Below are 24,029 nucleotides of genomic sequence, written 5' to 3'. Positions count from 1 at the left end.
CACAATACATGGAACATTTTAGAAAGATTATGTGTTCCAGGCAGAGTTATTATTAATTACACTGTCCACTCAAACACAAAGATGAAAACATCAGACTAGGAAATGAAACTAACAGAAAAGACAGGTAAAACAAGTATTAAGCTGTGGTTTGATAATAGAATCAAGAAAACAAGCAGCAAACAATTATGTCTCTGAACTTGAAAATAATATCCCTCTCAGCACATTCATAGCATGTTTGACTTTGGAAGACCCTCCAGGGCCTTCAGTCTTAGTAACACACACAACTGATCCCATCATGGAAAACTTGGACCACTAGGAATTCTCAGAAATAGAAACAAAGGTCCAGAGTCTATGTTTAATAATTCAGAAAGCCTAATATAAAAGTAAAACTGAGACATAATAGCTACATATCGTTTCTGCTCATTTGGCTGGCAAGTGAATATACCACTGAATTGCTTTTCAATTAGCATACTCTTTATCTTTGATGGATACACTTTTCCAAATATGGGATACATAAGGGAATTACAGGAGGGGCTTCCCAAGTGGTTCAATGGTGAAGAATCCTCATGCCAATGCAGGAGGCACGAGTTTGATCCCTAGGTTGGAAAGATCTCCTACAGTAGAAAATGGCAACCCGCTCCAGAATTCTTACCTGGAGAATCCCATGGACAGAGGAGCCTGGTGGGCTACAGTTCATGGGGATGCAAAGAGTTGGACTTGACCGGGTGACTGAGTGCATGCACACACACACACACACACACACACACACACATGAATTATAATAAAGAGGGTATTTGGTTGTGAAAAAAATGTGATTCACTGATACAACGTAACATTTATCAAGTGGGGAACTATGGCCCTGAGGCGGTAAGCTCTTATAAGGGCTATACAATTAATTAGAACCCGAATCCCTTGCTTTGTTGCCTCTTCTAATTCTACTTCAATAGTGGGTCTCCATTTAAATGATATTCAAGTCAAATCACCACTATGGATGTCCTCTCTGCATTGGATTAGTTAAAGAAGTCCTATTGTACTTGTTCATCTTAATAAGGTGCCATAAACTCTGTAACAGTATGGGCTTCCCAGGTGGCACTAGTGGTAAAGAACCCACCTGCCAATGCAGGAGATGTAAGAGACACAGGATTGATCCCTGGGTTGGGAAGAACCCCTGGAGGAGGGTACAGAAACCCACTCCAGTGTTCTTGCCTGGAGAATCCCATGGACAGAGAAGCTTGGTGGGCCACAGTCCATGGGGTTGCAAGGGGTCGGACATGACTGAAGCAACTTAGCATGCACACACCCTCTAAAAGTATATGCTGCTACCTGGAAACAAGACTGGTTTTCTTCATCCATTTAACCTGCACTTATCTCTATCAACTCTGTGCTCACTGTCCTTTGCTTTGATTAGACCAGCAAAGTTCTGTACATGGAGCCCTTTGTAGAGGCAAGAACACAGAGACACATTGTAGTTATTAAGAGCATTAGCTTTGCCAGCACTGGACCAAGAATGGCATTTTATCTCTGCCACTTAGGAATTGAGTGACATGGGGAAAGATACTGAATCTTCTGATGTCTCAATTTATTTCGTGAAATGAAATTAGTAGGACTTAGAGTACAGTAGTTGTATTTTGTCATGTATGTTAAGCACTTAGTGTCTGGCCCAGAGTAAGTGCTCAAAAATGGTGGTTACTATTAGCCCATTATTCATTATCAACAAACGTATCTAACTGGTAGGAAAGCACACAATTGCAATGGTGATTCAAGTGTTTTCTACGTAACTTCCCTCCTCCCTTGCCTCCGCATTCCCCTGGCCAGCACTCACCTGGGGACTCTTGTCCAGTGAAGGTCACTTGGAGCCCATTGGGGCAAGACACATTCAGGTTTTGAAAGATGGGAACATGAGGACTCTCTTGTAAAACAGGCTCTGGTTCTTCTACTTCCTGTAAATCATTCAACATGTGAATAATTTCCTATCATTTTCTAAATGAGTTACTGATTTATTATGACTAAACAAGGACTTGCTGAATACTTAGAATATGACTTTCACAGGACTATAGGGCCCTGCAATGGAGCCTAATAAGGATGTCTCTCTACTGTGCAACTAATATTTTACTTGTAGCATAATACACAGACATGTGAAACAGCTAAATAATACTACCAAATGGTTGGCATCTTTCCTCAGAAAAGGGAGATGTCAAAGTTAATAAGACTGATTAGGAAAGGATGATAAAGAAGTTGGGACTTGAACTAGGCCCTTGAAAGATGCCTCATATAGGTGTAAGGGCTGACCAAGATCCCCAGCACCTTCTGTTTGATTCTCACAGTTTGGATGCTAGAGACATTATGCTATTAGGATATACATCTTTTTTTTCCCCCTCTAGTGAGCATGCATTGCTTTTGTAGTAAGTAAAAACAGTAAAAGAAAATAAAGACAATAAAAAGGATTATAAGTTTTAATGAGGGCTTGGGTGTGTCTACTTAACAAATTGTAAATGATTTTATGCTAACTGTGCCTGAATCCCTTGTTTGGTTATGTGTACTTTAGGATAAAAGTTATTTGTTATCTCCAACAATAATCATTTCAGTTTTTCCAATTGACTTTCTTAGTGGCTCACCACTGAAATCATTCCAACTGATCCCCCAGTACTGAATCTTTAATTTATTCTCTGTGGTCTTCTATTACTGATCATTTAGGTGGTTCTGCCTTTGTTACTAACAGAGAATAAAATCTGAATTGTCAACTAAAAATCAGTTAATAACAAACACAGCATAATTAAGAGGAAAAAGCTAATGAACTTCTGTAAAATGAACAGTATTGCTCAAAGACACAAACACGCCATGACAAATCTGTTATTACATTCAGAACCATTATCCCCTATTCCTTCATTATAGTCAATTAAAAAAAAAATGGTTGGCCACCAAATTGCTTTCAGGTAAGTTGATGAATATTTTCAACACTTCAACATTTTCACTTAACAAGGAGCAAATGTCTGAGCTTGAGAAAACTCATCCAGTAAAGCTGTGTAAATATGGTATAGAGGCTCAGTAACATTCAAACCCCATAATTTTAAACTTTTATTTATTCATTTTTTATTGACTTACAGCTGCGTTATCATGTTATGTTATAATATTATGTTATATAGCAAAGTGACTGAGTTACACACATATATATTCTTTTCTCACATTCTTTTCTATTATGGTATATCACAGTATATTGAATATAGTTCCCTGTGCTACACAGTAGGACCTTGTTATTTACCCATTCTAGATATACTAGTTTGCATCTGCTAATTCCAAACTCCCAATCCAACCCTCTCCCACCCACTCTCCCCTGGCAACCACCAGTTTATTCTCAATATTCCTGATTCAATTTCTGTTTCATACATAGGTTCATTTGCATCATATTTTAGATTCCACATATAAGTGATATCATATGATATTTGTCTTTCTCTTTCTGACTTCACTTAACCATGATAATCCTTAGCTGCATTCACATTGCTGCAAATGGCATTATTTTGTTTGTTTGTTTGTTTTGGCTGAGTATTATTTCACTGTAGATATATATATGGTGGCTCAGATGGTAAAGCATCTGCCTGCAATGCAGGAGACCCGGGTTCAATACCTGGGTCAGGAAGATCCCCTGGAGGAGGGCATGGCAACCCACTCCAGTACTCTTGCCTGGAAAATTCCATGGATGGAGGAGCCTGGTAGGCTACAGTCCATGGAATTGCAAAGAGTTAGACACGACTGAGCAACATCACTTTCACTTTCATATATATAAATATATACATATGTAGATGTGATATATATAGTAGTATAGTAATATTCACTACACACACACACACACACACACACACACACACACACACACACACCTTCTTTATTCATTCATCTGTCAACATACATTTAGATTGTTTCCAAGTCTTAGCTATTGTGAATAGTGCTGCTATAAACACAGGAGTGACTGTGTTTTTGAATTATAGTTTTGTCTGGATATATGCCCAGGAGGGATTGTTGGATCATATGGTAGTTCTAGTTTTAGTTTTTTGAGAAACCTCCACAGTGTTCTCCATAGTGACTGCACTAATTTACATTCCCACCAATAGTGTAGAGGGTTCCCTTTTATACACACCCTCTTCAGTATTTGTTATTTATAGACATTTTTTTTTGATGGCTGTTCTGACTACTGTGAGGTGGTAACCTCATTGTAGTTTTGATTTGCATTTCACTAATAATTAGTGATGCTGACTGTCTTTTCATGTGCCTATTGGCCATCTGTATTTCTTCTTTGGAGAAATGTCTCTTTAGGTCTTCTGCCCATTTTCCAATTAGGTTGCTTGCTTTTTCTTGTCGAGCTATAGGAGCTCTTTGTGTGTTTTGGAAATTAAGCCCTTGTCAGTTGCATCACTTGCAAATATTTTCTCTAAGTAGTCTTTTCATTTTGTTTATGGTTTCCTTTGCTGTGAAAAAGCTTTTAAGTTTGACCAGGTCCTATTTACTTCCATTTTTTATTTCTATTGTCCCAGGAGACTGACCTAAGAAAACACTGATATGATTTACATCAGAGAAATGTTTTGCCTATGTTTACTTCTAAGAGTTTTATGGTATCATGTTTTATGTTTAAGTCTTTAAGCCATTTTTAGTTTATTTTTCTGTATGGTGATAATGTGTGTTCTAACTTCATTGATTTACATGTGGCTGTCCAACTCTCTCAGCATCACTTGTTGAAGAGACTGTCATTTTCCCACTGTATATTCTGGCCTCCTTTGTCAAAGATGAATTGACCACAGGTGTGTGAGCTTATTTCTGGGCTCTCTATTCTGTTTCACTGATCCATATGTCTGTTTTGTGCCAGTACTATCCTGTATCCTGTTTTGATCACTGTAGCTTTGTAGTATTGTCTGAAGTCTGGGAGGATTATGCCTCCTGCTTTGTTCTTTTTCTTCAGGGTTGGTTTGGCAATTCTGGGTCTTTTATAGCTTTAGGATAAAATTTTAGGATTTTAGGATTATTTGTTCTAGTTCTGTGAGAAAGGTCATGGGTAATTTCATAGGAATCACATTAAATCTTGGATTGCTTTAGGTAGTATGGCCATTTTACCAATAGTAATTCTTCCAATCCAAGAGCATGGGATATTTTTCTATTTCTTTGAGTCCTCTTTACTTTCCTAACCTTTCATAGTTGTTAGCATATAAACTATTTACCTCCTTGACTGAGCAAACCCTAGAATTTTCAAAAGGCCAGGCTAAAAATTACAGGGCCCTAATCACTTTTTAGCACCTATTTTTTTTTAATTTAAAGTTGAGAATCTGTACATTGTAAAAACTGTACAACTGTACCAGTAAAACCAAAAGAGTCAAGATTTGATCAGCAGTTTCCTTCTTGTTCTTCATTTAGAAACTCTTTCGATCTATATACTGCTATTAGGAAATATTTAGGGTCAAAGAACTTATGAGTATAAGTGTATATGTGCCCACATGCCTGTTTGCAGGTAGAGGGCAGACCACTCTTTAACTTGAAGTGGATTGTCCTTTAGTCTTGCTGAATTCCAAGCACATCAATTGCCCGGTTGCTCAGTCATGTCCAGCTCTTTGTGGACCCATGGACTATAGCCCGCCAGGGTCCTCTGTCCATGGAATTTTCCAGGCAAGAACACTGGAGTGGGTTGCCATTCCCTCCTCCAGAGGATCTTCCCGACCCAGGGATCGATCCCATGTCTCTTGACCTCCTGCATTGGCAGCCATGTTCTTTACCACCAGCGCCACCTGGTAAGCCCAAGCTCATCAATATCTAAGTCCAAATCTACCAAATAGAAGTGTTTCCACTATTTAGTTAAAGATCCTCCTCTTCCAATTGTTGTTTATCTCAATGGAATTAAATGAAGTATTAAAAATAAGAAATGGTAGGAACTTTATAATCCCAAAGCAAAGAACATCCAAGATCCAACGTGGGGAAATGGTTGAATTAGTTATTCTAAGTTTGGAATGAGTAACCTGAGACAGTTTGTAGATGACTGACAACATGTCTCCCAGTGTGGGAATTCAACTCCTGTGTGCAGGCCTCTTTTGTCCATTTAAAATAGAAAGTACAAGGAGTGTTAGTTAATCTGAACAGTGAAATATATGCACTGTAATAACACTGTTGGCATAAACCATGATCTTAAAAAAGTTAACATTGAGTCAGAAGCAGAATCTGGGAATCCATGGCAAGGTCCACTTACCTTTTTCTCTTCTTCTTTTGGGTGCTCCTCTTCTTTAAGAGATTCTTTGGGTTTTTCTTTGCCTTTTGTTTTCCCTTTTCCTTTGCCTTGAGGAATACTCACTGTAACAGGAATTACTGTTGGAGTATGTACTGATGGGATATTCAACATAGATTCCAAGTTAGGATCCTTATCCTCTATAATAAGAGAAAGAGGAAAAAACAAGTAAATTAGACATTTATATTTGATATGTTTGTTAAATAAAATTTACATCTCAAAAACTTATACAATTTGACAATTTTTACCTTGCTAGTAGCATTTATCAGTTGTATAGGTTTCAGGGGGTAATGTAGTTGATTTGAAGATCAAAATTGTAGTTTAAAAATTTGAGGTGCTTAATACTTTGATACATCTGGTTGAGTCATTATTTCACATGTTCTTCCATCCCCATCTAGACTGTAAACTCCTAATGATAGGGCAGTAACCATCTCTTCATTTATTTGAGAAATATTTATTGATAGACTCTTATATGTAAATGTGTGGAGCAGTGAACAATAAAGGGAAAAAAGACCTTAGGAAGATAAAATAGTCTAAATAAGATCTGCTCTCAAATAACTTCAAGACAAAGACATATTAAATAGGAACATAAGAAGGGATACAAACAAGGAAATTTAGAAAAGATTATTTCTAGCTGAGATGATAAAAGAATTTTTCTTGCTGAAGACTGATTTTATTCTGGATTTTAATGCAGAACTGTAAAAGGAGAGGCAGTCCATAGAGGAATTATGTCAGAAATTCCTGAGCATCCCTTGCATCTTGAGTTGTGTTTCCTGGGTTCCAGAGTAACTCCCCCACCTGGATTTCGTCTTACCTTTCTGGTCATTTCGTCTTGGTCTCCTTTACTAACTCTTCCTGTTGTTGAAAGTTGGTAGGCCCAGGCTTTCACTCCTCTTCTCATTACAGATATTCTCAACCGTGGTTGCCCATAATAATTATTCACAGAATTAAAAAAAAAAATTCTCAGACTCCCACCTTGACCTACTGAGTTAGACTATCTGGGGAGGAGGCCCAGGCATTTACAGTTGTGAAACACCACATGTGATGGTGATACACAGTCAGGGCTGACAATCTTTATTTTCTATATTAGATCTGAGTATCTTGTTCACTACTGGGGCTCCAGCTGTCATCTACATGCTAATGCCTCCAAATTTACATATCTAGGAATGAGATTTCCTCTCAGCTCCAGATCTGTACTTCCAACTGCTTTTCTTATTTTTTTCTAATAAAAATTTATTTTAATTGGAGGTTAGTTACTGTACAATATTGTATTGGTTTTGCTACACATCAACATGAATCCTCCACAGGTATACATGTGTTCCCCATCCTGAACTCCCCTCCCTCCTCCCTCCTCATACCATCCCTCTGGGTCATCCCAGGGCACCAGCCCCAAGCATCCAGTATCATGCATCGAACCTGGACTGGTGATTTGTTTCATATATGATATTATACATTTCAATGCCAATCTCCTAAATCATTCCACCCTCTCCCTCTCCCACAGAGTCCAAAAGACTGTTCTATACATCTGTGTCTCTTTTGCTGTCTCGCATACAGGGTTATCATTACCATCTTTCTAAATTCCATATATATGCGTTAGTATATGGTATTGGTGTTTCTCTTTCTGGCTTACTTCACCCTGTATAATAGGCTCCAGTTTCATCCACCTCATTAGAACTGATTCAAATGTATTTTTTCTAATGGCTGAGTAATACTCCATTGTTTATATGTACCACAGCTTTCTTATCCATTCATCTGCTGATGGACATCTAGGGTGCTTCCATGTCCTGGCTATTATAAACAGTGCTGTGATAAACATTGGGGTACATGTGTCTCTTTCAATTCTGGTTTCCTTGGTGTGTATGCCCAGCAGTGGAATTGCTGGGTCATAAGGCAGTTCTATTTCCAGTTTTTTAAGGAATCTCCACACTGTTCTCCATAGTGGCTGTACTAGTTTGCATTCCCACCAACACTGTAAGAAGGTTCCCTTTTCTCCACACCCTCTCCAGCATTTATTGCTTGTAGACTTTTGGATAGCAGCCATTCTGACTGGCATGAAATGATACCTCATTGTGGTTTTGATTTGCATTTCTCTGATAATGAGTGATGTTGAGCATCTTTTCATGTGTTTGTTAGCCATCTGTATGTCTTCTTTGGAGAAATGTCTATTTAGTTCTTTGGCCCATTTTTTGATTGGGTCATTTATTTTTCTGGAATTGAGCTGCATAAGTTGCTTGTATATTTTTGAGATTAGTCGTTTGTCAGTTGCTTCATTTGCTATTATTTTCTCCCATTCCGAAGGCTGTCTTTTAACCTTGCTTAGAGTTTCCTTCGTTGTGCAGAAGCTTTTGAAATTAATTAGGTCCCATTTGTTTATTTTTGCTTTTATTTCCAATATTCTGGGAGGTGAGTCATAGAGGATCCTGCTGTGATTTATGTCAGAGAGTGTTTGCCTATGTTCTCCTCTAGGAGTTTTATAGTTTCTGGTCTTACGTTTAGATCTTGAATCCATTTTGAGTTTATTTTTGTGTATGGTGTTAGAAAGTGTTCTAGTTTCATTCTTTTACCAATGGTTGACCAGTTTTCCCAGCATCACTTGTTAAAGAGATTGTCTTTAATCCATTGTATATTCTTGCCTCCTTTGTCAAAGATAAGGTGTCCATAGGTGCATGGGTTTTTCTCTGGGCTTTCTATTTTGTTCCATTGATCTATATTTCTATCTTTGTGCCAGTACCATACTGTCTTGATGACTGTGGCTTTGTAGTAGAGCCTGAAGTCAGGCAGGTTGATTCCTCCAGTTCCATTCTTCTTTCTCAAGGGTGCCCACTTTCACCACTACTATTCAACATAGTTTTGGAAGTTTTGGCCACAGCAATCGGAGCAGAAAAAGAAATAAAAGGAATCCAAATTGGAAAAGAAGAAGTAAAACTCTCACTGTTTACAGATGACATGATCCTCTACATAGAAAACCCTAAAGACTCCACCAGAAAATTACTAGAGCTAATCAATGAACATATTAAAGTTGCAGGATATAAAATCAATACACAGAAATCCCTTGCATTCCTATACACTAATAATGAGAAAATAGAAAGAGAAATTAAGGAAACAATTCCATTCACCATTGCAATGAAAAGAATAAAATACTTAGGAATATATCTACCTAAAGAAACTAAAGACCTATATATAGAAAACTATAAACATTGGTGAAAGAAATCAAAGAGGACACTAATAGATGGAGAAATATACCATGTTCATGGATCAGAAGAATCAATACAGTGAAAATGAGTATACTACCCAAAGCAATCTATAGATTCAATGCAATCCCTATCAAGCTACCAACAGTATTTTTCACAGAACTAGAACAAATAATTTCACAGTTTGTATGGAAATACAAAAAACCTCGAGTAGCGAAAGCAATCTTGAGAAAGAAGAATGGAACTGGAGTAATCCAACTGCTTTTAGATTATCACCCCTCTGCTTGTGGTACTGGAGATATTTCAAAAACAATAAACCTCTATACTTCCAAGCAGATAACCCTCCTTCCTATGTTCTCAACCTCAATCAGTGTCATGATCAATCATGCACTTTGTTTCTCAAGTTAGACATTGAGATCATTTGCATTTTCTCTTTTTGACTCACCCATACATCCAGCCATTTACAGAGCCCTCAGATATTGCTTTCATATCATGCCTCTCATATCCATTCCTACCACCTTAATTCAAATTCTAATTCTCTTGCTTTTTTTGGTAGTAGTTTCCTAATACCACTGCCTCAGTGTATTTCCAAACTATCACTATAATTATGTTCCTAAAATAAAATCTTTTCATTTCACTTTCCTTTTCTTACTTAAAAACCTTCAGTGTTCACTAATCTTAAAGGACACACAATGCTCACCCATTTCCACTCTAGTCACACTCAACTTCTCATCTTTCTATAAAGATGCCATGCTTTTACACAATTGTATATTTATACCAATGGTTATTACTGTCCAGAATTTCCTTTCCTTGTTGCTTTGTCTTGATAGTTCCTACTCAGCTATAAAGTCTCATCTCAAGGCACTATGCCTTTTCTCTCAAGTATTTTCTGGCTGTCCCCAGTACTAGGTTTATATATAATTTTTAGCACTTATGCAGTTACCTCACTATTTATGGTTTTTCTTCCCATTAGACAATGAGCTCTCTGAGTAGATGTAACCAGATGCCTGACTCATAGGAAATAGTGAACATCAGCAGTGAATGGTATCTAGTTGGGGGCAGCTGGAAACTCCTCCCTCTCATCTCCATCCTTTTACTCAATCAGCAAATATTTACTGAGTACCTATTACTATGCACCATGAATTGGGTAACCAGTGATGAAAGACACAACATGAACTTGTAATGAAATGGCAGTTCAGATCAAGAGAGCCTCAGGTAGTCAATGTTGTGTGTTAAGCCTGTGTTAGCAAAAGTACAGAGCACTGTGGGAGCCTAGAAGGGCATTAGATACTAAATATTTCATACAAGCTGTATTTTATATGGTCATCCTTCAACTCCACAGGGGTTGGTTCCAGGACACCTTCATGGATGCCAAAATTCCATGGATGCTCAAATTCCATATAAAATGGTATAGTATTTATTTGCATAGAGAGGTGTAAGAGAAGGAGGCTGGGGTCTTTCACACTGTCCATTTCAATACCCAATCCTCTTGGTATGTGAAGGAATCTTCTGCCTGTAAGCCTGAGCACAGGCTGTTGAAGTGTTGATATTCTTTCCCCTTAGTTAAAGAATCATCTACATTTTGCAGTGTTTAAGGCCATTTTGGGGCTTTCCTGGTAGCTCAGCTGGTAAAGAATCCACCTGCAATGCAGGGGATCCTGATTTGATTCATGGGTTGGGAAGATCCCCTGGAGAAGGGATAGGCTACCCACTCTAGTATTCTTGGGCTAATAGCAATATAAAAACTTACTGGGCTACATCCCATCCAGAATACTCCTAACTTTTGGGCTTCTCTGATGGCTTAGACAGTAAAGAATCTGCCTGCCAGGTGGGAGACCTGGGTTCTATCCCTGAGTAGGGAAGGTCCCCTGGGGGAAGGCATGGCAATTCACTCCAGTATTCTTGCCTGGAGAATCCCATGGACAGAGGAGCCTGGCAGACTATAGTCCATGGGGTCACAAAGAGTTGGACAGGACTGAGTGACTAAGCACATGGACATTTTCCCATATACTTTACATCATTTCCAGATTACTTATAATACTTAATACAATGTAAATGCTGTGTACATAATTATTATATTGTATCATTTAGAGAAAAATGACAAGAAAAAAAAGTATGTTTATATTCAGTATAGCCACAACTATGCAACCATCATAGGCTTAACTGTATGGTACACATCAACAAGGCAAGCTTTTCTTTCAACAGTTACAGATTGCTTTTATTTAATGATGTAAAAAATACAAAATAAAACATATATTATTTAAAATACAAGTTTATATAGAAAATATAACTATAGAGAAAATATTAATTCATTCTCTCTTTCTCTCTCTCACACACATACACAAACATAGTGCTAACATTCACCATAGCCGTGGTTCTTCTCTCCTGATTCCCTTGGATGATGATGATGACAATGATGATCACTATATGGTATCTATGGTACCAGTGTGGCGAGTTGAGGTGTGTGGCACTGTTGGTAAGTGGTGAGGCATCAGGCTGAGTTAAGCCTTATGACAGGATGTCAGGATGTATTCAGTCCAGATAATTGGGTTCCAATTGCAGACTGACACTTTGGAGGAGGCTCAGTAACACTAATGTCAGGATCTCTGGAGGTTGAGGGCTGAGAATTTTCAAGTGTTGAAGGTCTAGGCTTCACAACTGCAGATGCTTTAGTTAGAATCATTGTTAGAGGAAGCTGTTTATTCCTTCTCTATGTATCATCAAACAAGTTTTTCAGTAGTTGTAGGTATGCTGTTATACCTTGGGTGACACAGAGGCTTCAGTCCAAAAAAAGATTGTACTTGAGGATCACATCCTTTAACACTTGCACCTATTGAAAAGTCAATGCCATTTTTTCAAGTGTTCAAATTGATGGCTCTGCTTCCTCTAAATTTTCTGCATCATCACAGTCATCTGAAGAAGACTTCAGTGGATCTTCGAGTTCCTTGTTGCTAAGGATCCCTTTATCTTCTCCTATATGTTCTTTGACATCATCCTAGACCATGTCAGAGGAGGCATCCCCTTAATCTTCCCTTGCAACATTTGAGATATTTAGATATTTGATGATTTCTACATCAATAGTGGGGGAGTTGTTGAGACCATCAGCCATCTCATTCCATAATGGCTTCAAACATGCACTGACTATCTCAGGCTTCAGGGTACCTACAGACTCTGCAATAAACACAGTTCAAACCACAACTGTGGAGCTCTTCCATAAATCCATGATGCTGAAGTCCAGGTTAGCACCAAGGACAGCATGAATCTCCCCCAAGGTAACGTGGATGTAAGTTGCCTTAACCTCAATGATGCCTTGATTGAGTGGCTATAATGGCAATCCACTCCAGTACTCTTGCCTGGAAAATCCCATGGACAGAAGAACCTGGTAGGCTACAGTCCATGGGGTCACAAAGAGTCGGACACGACTGAGCGACTTCACTTTCACACTTTCTTTCAGCAGTGATGCAGCACTAGGAGGCAGGAATGTCACTTCCACTTTCTTGTCAATGAGGCAGAGAAATTCAGTTGGTTGGGAGCATTGCCAGTTAAGAGGAGCCCCTTGAATGGCAGCCCCTTCTCTTCGAGATATTTCTTCCCTTCAAGAATGAAGCCTTGGAGGGACCATTCCAAGAACAAGACTTCTGTCACCCAAACTTTCCTGTTGTGCTTCCAGAGCACAGGCAGACAATTTTTGTTCTTGTTCTTTCGGGCCCAGGAGTTGTTTGCTTATAGACTAGGCTTGATCATGTTACCTGCTGTATTGCCACACAGCCCCAGAGTAAGGTGAGCTTTGTGGGCCTTTAACCCCAGGGTTTACCTGGCACTGTTACAGATGTAATATGATTTGGCATCTTCTTCCAGAATAAGCCTGTTTTGTTACAACTGAAGGCTTGCTCTGGAAAGTGAACTTTCTCTTCTGTGAGTTTCTAGAGGTCTTCTGGAAACACCAGTGCTGCTTTGGCATCGGCTGATGTTGATTGTTTCATGACCTTTAAGTTTTTGAGGGACCTTTAACACTCTACTACCTAAGTAGCCATCTCTTAAGACCCTTAAACTCCTTCCTCTTGCTCTCCTCACCATCCCCACAGCACTGCTCACAGAGGCTATGTGCTCTTTCATCCATAATTCTGCTACCCCCATGCTTCACGCTATGGCCCTTAGTTACACACAAAATGCTTTCTGTCTTTACAAGCACTTTGGCATGAACCAGAGAGATAATTTTTGCCATTGTAGGGGCAGCTCTAACACTTTTATGAATTTCAGCTTCTTTCTGCATTACTGTGAGAATGTTCCATTTGTTCTTAGTGACCTTACATCCCACTTTAGCAAGGCACATGTCACTTTTTAAAAGATCTAAAGATTTGTATTTTATTGTTGAGAGATAGCATTTTGTGCTCCCTCTTGGCCTTTGTGGGATTGTTTTGACCACTTGATTGCTATTGGGAGCCATTTTCCCACAGAAACCAAGCATGTGCACATAACATGTGTAGCAAACACACAAAATGCCAAGAATAATGCTCATACAATGAGCACTGGAGAGACTGTGGATTTGTGATGTGGTGGGAGGTCACAGTAGGGTGGGCCTACACATCCCCTCATTCACCTGACTTCAGCAGTACTTGGCATACAGCCAATTTGGGGGCAAAGTTTTGCTCTTTGAATTTTTCTTGAATTTTTTAAAAGAATATTTTAAACCTGAGGTTGGTCGAATCTATGAATACAGAACCCATAGATATGGGATATGAAGGCCTGACTATACTGTGCAATTGTTTTTCTACAAATGTGCCACACTTTTATATTACTAAGATTTTGCACATGCTGCTCCTAGTATAGAATTCCTTTCCTTTGATTCTTTGTCTAAGCAAGTTCCACTCACCTCCAAAGACTCAGTTCACATGAGTGAAGCATTTCTTAGAGCAAGTAACCTATAAGCTCAGTCCTGAAGCATGGGAGGAAGTTCACTGTTGAAAGTGGTGGTATATATAGCAAGAGGAAGAGTTCTGAGCAAGGGGCACAGCATGGGCAATTGGTCGGAGATAAGAGATAACATGGATCATCAAGGAAGTGAAAGGCACAAAAAGCGTAGGGGAACCAAGTTGTGGAGATAATACAAAAGGCCCATTGACAGATGAATGGTTCGAGTGTGATGTATACCTACAATGGAACACTATTGTCTTTAAAAAGAAGGACATTGTGTAATGTGCAACACTGTGGATGATCCTTGAGCACATTATGCTAAGTGAAATAAAGTGAAATTGCTCAGTTGTGTCGACTCTTTGCGACCCCATGGACTATACAGTCCATGGAATTCTCTAGGCCAGAATACTGAAGTGGGTAGCCTTTCCCATCTCCAGGGGATCTTCCCAACCCAGGGATTGAACCCAGGTTTCCTGCATTGTGGGCTGATTTTTTAACCAGCTTAGCCACAAGGGAAGTCCAGGAATACTGCAGTGGGTAACCTATCCCTTCTCCAGGGGATCTTCTCAACCCAGGAATCAACCAGGGTCTCCTGCATTGCAGGTGGATTCTTTACCAACTGAGCTATCAGGGAAGCCCTAGCCAGTCACAAAAAGACAAACACTGCTTGATTTCACTTATGTGAATATCTAAAATAGCTGAATTCACAGAACTAAAGAGTAGAATGGTGGTTGCCAGGGCCTGGGGAGAGAAGGAAATTGGAAGCATAAAGTAGTATCATCATCAGTGGGCATAAAACTTCAGTTAAGCAAAATGAATAAGCTCCAGAGAGCTGTGCGTACTGAAATAAGATGGGAGAATTGGATTGAAATTTTGTTTAGCCATTAGTAGATAAGTGTTCTTAAATATTATTAATATTGTATACATCCTTAAGGAATTTATAATTTATGTATTTTTTTACAAAGACCCATGCCTTCAACTTTTTAAAAATATACAGGAACTAAAACAATACTTCTTATCTACTCTATAAACATTTTAAAATGCAATACCTATAACCTAAAATGAGGAACATCTGTATTAAATGGAAAGATTACATATTAATTTAAGGATTCATTGAGAATAAGGAAATCACTTAAGAAATAGCAGCAGTATAGTTGATAGAGAGTAGAATGTAAATATCTTAATGTAAAAAGTTGATAACCTTGTTCAGAAGGAGTGTAGTTAGTGATTGTATGTGATCATGGATTTTAATACATAATTTGCTAGGCACCAAATGACTTCTCCAAATGGATTAAAAATAAATCAAAATACAAAGTTCAAGGTCAAAACCCAAATAAAAGCAAAAATACTAACAAATTTAATTCACTAAGGGACTACAATATTTGGCACAAGGTAAGAAACACTTATTTAACTTATATCTAGAGTACATCATGAGAAACACTGGACTGGAAGAAACACATGCTGGAATCAAGATTGCCAGGAGAAATATCAATAACCTCAGATATGCAGATGACACCACCCTTATGGCAGAAAGTGAAGAGGAACTCAAAAGTCTCTTGATGAAAGTGAAAGAGGAGAGTGAAAAAGTTGGCTTAAAGCTCAACATTCAGAAAACGAAGATCATGGCATCTGGTCCCATCACTTCATGGGAAAGAGATGGGGAAACAATGGAAACAGTGTCAGACTTTGTTTTTTGGGGCTCCAAAATCACTGCAGCTAGTGATTGCAGCCATGAAATTAAAAGACACTTGCTCCTTGGAAGGAAGGTTATGACCAACCTACTAGATAGCATATTAAAAAGCAGAGACATTACTCTGCCGACTAAGGTCCATCTAGTCAAGGCTATGGTTTTTCCTGTGGTCATGTACGGATGTGAGAGTTGGACTGTGAAGAAAGCAGAGCACTGAAGAACTGATGCTTCTGAACTGTGGTGTTGGAGAAGACTCTTGAGAGTCCCTCGGACTGCAAGGAGATCCAACCAGTCCATTCTAAAGGAGATCAGTCCTGGGTGTTCTTTGGAAGGACTGATGCTAAAGCTGAAACTCCAGTACTTTGGCCACCTCATGTGAAGAGTTGACTCATTGGAAAAGACTCTGATACTGGGAGGGATTGGGGGCAGGAAGAGAAGGGGATGACAGAGGATTAGATGGCTGGATGGCATCACCTACTCGATGGACACGAGTCTGGGTGAACTCCAGGAGTTGGTGATGGACAGGGAGGCCTGGCGTGCTGCGATTCATGGAGTCGCGAAGAGTCGGACCCGACTGAGCGACTGAACTGAATTGAACTGAAGAAATGTGGATTAATGATCTATAGGAATCCTGTCTCTAGAGAAATGGATCTACATGGTCAGGCAGATAATTGATCACAGAGATTCCCACATAGTGTAAGGAAACACAGCATCAGGATTACCTTTTGATTTTATAAAGCTTTTTTTTTTTAAAACATCTTGTGGATAGATTCCTATAAAATGCCGGAGAACCCACAAGTTCTCCTAATTGGTTCTTGGTAAAGTGACAGGTTATTTTGTGGTTTGTAAGGAAATAGCTTCCAGTTGGAGAATTTGTCTATTGAGAGTAGGGTAAATAAATCCTTCAAGATGTTTAGTGAATGGCTCCTTTAAGACTAATATTCTGAGGCACAGTGAGAAGTTCTACAAACACAAGATTCAAAGAAATATTATTCTGTAGAAAATCAAGAGGATTCCTCAGCCAATCATGTTGGTTTTGTCACCACCTAACAGACTGATTTTCATGGGCTAGTTCACAAAGATAACTTATATGCATGTATATGTGGTTATAATATGCGGTTATATGGGAGATTATACATATGATAAATGCTGTTTAAAATGTCTTACCACTGTTATTTTCTATGTATGAAAGATTATATGTGTATATACATGTGCACTTACATATATATGTACACACACAAATATTCCCACTGCTCAGGAAATGAGGGGCATTAAATCAGAACATGTTTATCAACAAGTAAGCAGATGGAGGATGAGCAGCTGCCCTTGGTCACAGGACATTTATCCTTTCTGTTGTGTTTAATTCACCTGGTGCTGATCCACTTGATCCATAGTAACTTATTGAGAGGCAGATTCCATTTTCCAAGGTGGCAGAAAAAGATCCAAACTTGCTGACAGCTTTATTCTCTTTATTTGATTCTTCTAAAAGATAAAATTGAATCAAGGACATTTCTGTTTTATCAAAGAAAAAAGTAAGCAAAATTCAGTGAGAAGTGGAAATCATCTAAATGTGTTTAAAACAAGGATATGGTTAAGCAAATTATGATATATATAAATATACACCAGTGAATTATTATGAAATCATTGAAAAATGGTTTGTAGAGGATATTTAATGAAAAGGAAACTGCTCATTACCCCTTGGAGAAGGGAAAGGCTACCCACTCTAGTATTCTGGCCTGGAGGATTCCATGGATTGTGGAGTCCATGGGGTCACAAAGAGTTGGACACGACTGAGCGACTTTCACTTTCACATTATGATAAAGAAAGAGAAATATACTGAGAATAGTGGTTACTTCTGGGGTGGTAGACTTATGGGCAACTGTCATCTTTTAAAAATATTCCTTTATTTCCTAATTTTTATACTAAACCATGTATTTTTATATTTGGCAAAACACAGAAAAGCCATTAAAATTTTTTTTTATTTTTAAAACTAAAATGTCCTTGGATACATTCATACTTGTCAAACACTGTATTCTTACCTTGAATTTAGAAAATACTGAGACTGTAACTACATTTGTTAGCAAGATTTAGTTACTGATCTTATTACTTATTATTAACTTGTGTTCAAAGCATTTTATTAATTAACTCATCTTTGTTTGCAGGTATAACCCACACTGGGTGAGAAGCAATTGATTTCTCCAGTGAAACGTGCCTGGAGACGTTAAATGGTGTTATCAGGAAGTTTTATGGTGTATGATTAATGGACATCCATTTGGAACTCTCACCTACAAGCAGGTAGAGATACTCATGGCCAAATTTAGGATTTTTTTCTTGTCCTTGCAACTTGGGAAATCTGAGACTACAGGGAGAAGGAAGTGAGAAGAGCCCAGATAAAAACTCCACCATTTGCAGTCAATATTGGAGAGAAGCCAAGCCTTCCAGTAGGAGTCGATTAACGGAGACCTGACTCCTAGAGACTGCACATGGCATAGTGCATAACATAAAATTCAGGACAGGATGGGTACTGCAAACTCAGTGTTACTATATAAACACAGCCAGGCAAGGTAGCCTGCATGTCAGCTGGGATCAAAAGCTGGGTTCCCAGAGGAGGCAAAACCAAGGAAGCAGCCCACTATAGATCAGTTATGTATACAATGTGTTATATATGCACATTATATTATGGAAAATGTATATACATAAGGTAGCAAAACACTTCAGTTATCATCTGGAAAAATTACACATGCTACCTGCTGGGGACACCTGTGTTTCTGCTAGGTGGATGTGGTTGACCTACTGAGGTACTAATACACTGCCACAAAGATGCAGCTGTTCACCTGCTTCGAAGTTTTGCTCTCCTCCTTCTTCTTTCTCATCTTCTGAAGGATAATCCTCTTCTTTTTTCTTCTTTTCCACAATTTTCCTAGGGTCTCTTAAGTGAATTAAAAAATTGTGCTTGTCCTTTTTCACTTTCATTTTGATAAATGTTGGACCTGGGGAAGAATCATGGGATAGAAAGTGGGCTGGTGGTGATGCCCCATTAAACTCTGTAATAAAACCTCAAAATAATGCAGCCAATTTACATAATAGAATGTAAGCCAGGACTGGAAATACCTAGGGATGTCACCATTTTTACAAAAAAGATACCTAAAGGAATAAAGTAATGGCGGGATTCCAGGAAGAAATAGCAGGTGGATCAGGAAGACGTTTTCAGATTTTCTGCTCACACCTATAATCAAATTATAGAAGGGAGGATAAATTGGCTGAGCTAAGGTGTGCTAAGTCGCTCTTCAGTCATGTCTGACCCTTTGCAACTCTATGGACTGTAGCCTGCCAGGCTCCTCACCTATACTCAACTTTATGATCAATCACGTGCGAGGGTTAATGTGAAAAGATTTTGCAGTTTACAAAGAATTGCATGAATGTTAGTTACAGTAGTTGTTATTAAGAACACATAAGAATTTCCCAAACAACATATTCTTTCTTCCAGTGTCTTGACTCATTCTTTCTCTCCTCTTTCAGCTTTTTTCTTTTTTTTTTTCACCCAGGCTTTTCAACTTTCATTGAATGATCATCTCTCAAAGTTGATAGGATTAAGATGAAAATAATATACTTTGAGATAGCATATGAACTATCTGAAACTTATATATATTAAAGAGTCCATGGAATTCTCCAGGACAGAATACTGGAGAGGGTAGCCTATCCCTTCTCCCAGGGATTGAACTCAGGTCTCCCACACTGCAGGCAGATTCTTTACCAGCTGAGTCACAAGGGAAGCCCAAGAATACCAGAGTGGGTAGCCTATCCCTTCTCCAGCAGATCTTCCCAACCCAGGAATTGAACCAGGGTCTCCTGCATTGCAGGAGGATTCTTTACTAACTGAGCTGTCAGGGAAGCCCACTTTCACATTTCTCCATACATTATATGCATATGAAAATACTGATGAGTGAAGAATAGTTACTGAAAACAAAACATAGCATTATAAAACTAGAGTCTAGTGCTCTTCTCAGTTATGTGATTCTGAATTTCATCTTTATCACTAATTATACTCTACACCCAGGGATGATATTCAAAATACTAAATACTGAAACTTGTGGTAATAGAAATACATATGTATATCAATCTATTAATGAGAGAAGGCAATGGCAACCCGTTCTAGTATTCTTGCTTGGGAAATGAGGAGCCTGGTCGGCTATAACCCATGGGATTGCAAGAGTTGGACATGACTTAGCAACTGAACAACATCTATAATAAAAATCCCTTTCATGTTTCAAATAAACAAACTCTATATAGTAAAAAGTCAGGCATTTGATAGAAGTTGTACCACAACCATTCTTTAAATAATTTGAGTAACTTGCAGGCCTTTTTATTTTAAAAATCATTAGTATGATCTTTTGTTTGATGTGGCAATTACTACCTAATGATGCTTGAGCCATGATTCCACATAGAGAATAGCATTCTCACTCTTGTAATGATTTCCTCATTGAATTATGGTCATTTGATGACAAGGAAGGGAGGGAGGAAGGAAAACTAAGAGAGGGATGGCAGGTGGAGGAAGGGTGGGAAGTGAGAAGGGGTGGCTGGTGTCATAGGCAGAGTGTAGGTGGGAGCAGCCCTTGTTGGGTTGCATAATCTTGTGGACATTAAACAGGATCCTGCTCACATTCCCTCCCTACTGAGTCTTCCCAGCTCTCAGCAACCACTGCTCCCTTCAAGATGATAAGTTGTTCAAATAAAGCCCAGGTCCTCAAACCCATCCTTAAAAATCTTTAAAGCACAGTAAAAAGAGACGCTCTATGAGATATTCCTTGGTAAGTTTCCTAGAGCCCAGATCTGCCCTTCCCTTGGGGGGAACAATGCATGTCCTTTTTCCAGAGTAGGTCTGCCTCAATTCATTCTGCAAGATCTCCTCCCCTGAAGACTTCTGAATCCAGAGGCAATTACTCTTTATCTAAAATAACTGGATATCAGAGGCAGGGCCCCAAGCTCTGTGCTCCAGAAGACCAAACCAGGAATTGGCTCTAAATTTACAGTTTGTGCTTGGTTTCTGAGATAATACTGTCTGTTGTAATTAACATGATTAAATAATGATTTGTTTATTGCAGTTACCATTATTTTCCAATCCTATAGCAATATTTTCACATCATGGAATATTTGTCTTAGTATGTCCAGCTAACCTTGAGGTGGCCTGTGCCTTGCAGAGGCTATTATAACAGAAAAGAGTGAAGTCTGAAGATGGCAAACATGGTGCATAAATGAGCTACTGGGGGCATATCACTACTCTCACTCATCACAGTCAGGAGGACAAGGCCCCACGGTGATCTGAAATGGGCTAATATCTTCCAAGCCATTAACCAGCTGCTGTCAAATGGTACCTTTTTCGAATGTTGTCTTTTCTACTTCAATTTGCCCTCCATCGGAAGGATACAGATAATAATTTGTTCCTGAGATTTGCACAGGTATTTCCCCCATGTTGTATCCATGAAACTAGAAGAGAAAACATCATGCTTTGAATGTGGAATGGCCATTGACAAAGATTAGGTCATCCGCGTGAGCCAGTTCAAGTTGCCATAAGCCTTATTTTTGCTAAAGGATTTGTCTATCACTTTTTAGACTCAGAGGCCAGTGTCCATCTTATTTTGGCACCTTCTGTGGTCTTACAATAACAGGCAGAATTAAAGGAGGCTCATGATTTTAAACTCTGTTCATTGGGTTATCTTCATAATACCATAGGAAGAGAAATCAATTTCTTTCATTGGCTATTAACTTTCTGTTTAAAGTGGACTGATATAGAGGAATATTAATAACTTTACACTTTAGAAGGTCATGTGTTAAAGACTTTTCCAACTTTGCGGCTAATACAGCTGCAAGTGACACCGATTACATACTAAAACTTGAGAACAACTGGCTCAGAGTAGTAACTAGATGAGGACTATTACTTTTCCCCTAATTTTTGCCCATTATGTTTTTCTTGTAAAACTGCTTGAGGGAGAGACTGGAAAAGGTAAAAGCTACAGGCGAGAAATGTGGGTGCCGACAGAGAGACAACCCAATGCCCTCAGCAAGTCCAGTCATCTAAGTCAGATAAAACCAACCTCTGTGTCCTCAGGACCCTATGAGGCCTTCCCAGGAGAGACTACCTCTCTCATATCCTCTGCTTTAGCTCCTCTAAGTACCTAGATAATAGTATCTCATGCACATTTCCTCAGTTGTTTTATAAATGCTAAAACTCCCCCTAAATGGAAGAAACTAACTACTTGATGACAATAAGCACAGTAGCCCCCAGACCTATTGACATCTAAGGGTTGATAATGTTAATACCTGTGACTCTATTACCCCTGAGACCTATTACCTCGCCATCAACTAGAGAATTGTGCACAGCTGATCATGTAGCCTGGGACTCCCCTCCCTCACTTGGCCTTGGTATCTGCTTTCCTGAAACCCACTGGGGAGTCAGCTGCTTTGAGTCCAGGACTCTCTGCCTGGCGCCCTGGTTAAATGCTGCACTTTCCTTCTCAACAACCCGGTGTCAGTAGATTGGCTTTACTGTGTGTGGGTAAGTGCACCCAAGTTCGGTTTGGTAACATTTTGACCTATCACAGTTGCTTATTTACATATACCTAAATGAATGCTTTTGTGCCAAAATTCCATCTAGAAACCTAGCTTCATGGCACTCAAGAAAAACTGGCCTGAGGGTGTTGCTGCCTTGCCAATTGGCTGCAAAAAAGGTTCCAGGTATCAGAGGGTGGATTGCAGATGTGAGATCACCTATACTGGCAGAAACCCCAAGGCCTCTCTGACGGCAATGAAGACTGAAAACCTTGTTTTCGACGAAGCTGAGTTTTTCCCCAAACAATTAGGAGTAATCCAAAGGGGCTTTTTAGAAAATTGATTCTACCGGGTAAACTATCTCAGGTTCTGGTTCCTGGAGGGGCTCCTCTGTTACTTCCGGGATCTTCATTTGCTCTTCTTTCAATTTCTCCTTTATAAAAGATTTTTTCTTCAAAATCTTACTATCTTCTTTTTCTAGCTTTTCCTTGCCTTTCTTTTTACCAGCCTCCTTACTCTTCTTTTCTGCTTTTTTTTCTTCCTTTAAGCGTTCCTCTTCAGCTAACCGATCTTGTTCTTCTTTCCAGGCCTGTAAACACATTTAAAACATTTAATAGGATTTTGAAACAAATCTGATCCCATTCAGGTTCACTTTGGAGACCATTTTACGTGAATTTTTATAAGCTATGTCTCTGATGGATCAAAATACTGAACTAGAGACTGTCGTACAATCCTTGATTCTCTCACTGCAGCTTCTTTACTCACCTCTGTTGCAGTTTTTGTTTTTTAACTTCAGGTTTCTCTTTATCTTTAACCTGAGTTACTGCATCAGCCTCTTAGCTGGTTTCTCTGCCTCCTATATTTTCCACATGAGCCAAATCCAAAATGTAGGTTCTAAATAATCGGTAATATGATAGACTAGATGTTCAAGGAAACATTCCTAGCATAATGTATTTCAAAAATAAGGTATTAAATCATCATTGTAATATAACATATAATACTGTGCATCAACTAAATTTAAAAAGCCAACATAACCTTAATAGGGATGTTTGTTAAAAACAATATAAAAGCCTATAATTTCAATCAACTTAGATACAAAAATTTTAGATAAAATACTATCAGATCAAATCTAGTTATTTATTATAATAATATGCCATGAAAAACTGGTGTTATAATTTTCATCAATAATGTACATAAAGATGGACCCAGGAGCTTACTAAAATTTAAAATTCCTAGGTTCTACTATCAAAGATCAGTTAGGATGGAACAAAAACATACATATTTTAACTCTTTCCTCTTTCCTCTTCCAGAGATACTTAAGCAATTATGGCATATGTGGTTTTGTAGGATAAGGATTAAACTTTAGGAAATGCTGAAGGGAAATTTGTTTTAGAAATGCAAAGCTTATTCATACTGTTAAATCAATCTCCAT

At 38.7% G+C, this 24,029-nt stretch overlaps 1 protein-coding gene across 1 annotated transcript in view; it reads right to left on the bottom strand.

Annotated features, from left to right (window-relative positions):
• Nucleotides 1–24,029, bottom strand: part of SPAG17 (sperm associated antigen 17) — a 250,892-nt gene that overhangs the window by 81,626 nt on the left and 145,237 nt on the right. The window contains exons 21-26 of the mRNA XM_068966033.1: nucleotides 22,947–23,186; nucleotides 21,424–21,535; nucleotides 18,886–19,041; nucleotides 17,420–17,533; nucleotides 6,221–6,396; nucleotides 1,823–1,940 (exon numbers count right to left, since the gene is read on the bottom strand). Of these exons, the coding sequence (XP_068822134.1) occupies nucleotides 1,823–1,940; nucleotides 6,221–6,396; nucleotides 17,420–17,533; nucleotides 18,886–19,041; nucleotides 21,424–21,535; nucleotides 22,947–23,186 (916 nt within the window). The remainder of the gene's footprint in view (nucleotides 1–1,822; nucleotides 1,941–6,220; nucleotides 6,397–17,419; nucleotides 17,534–18,885; nucleotides 19,042–21,423; nucleotides 21,536–22,946; nucleotides 23,187–24,029) is intronic.

The sequence above is a fragment of the Capricornis sumatraensis genome, chromosome 2, assembly GCF_032405125.1.
Source record: "Capricornis sumatraensis isolate serow.1 chromosome 2, serow.2, whole genome shotgun sequence".
Lineage (NCBI taxonomy): Eukaryota > Metazoa > Chordata > Mammalia > Artiodactyla > Bovidae > Capricornis > Capricornis sumatraensis.
Note: the sequence above shows the minus strand (reverse complement) of the source record. Positions and strands in the feature narration are given on the sequence as shown.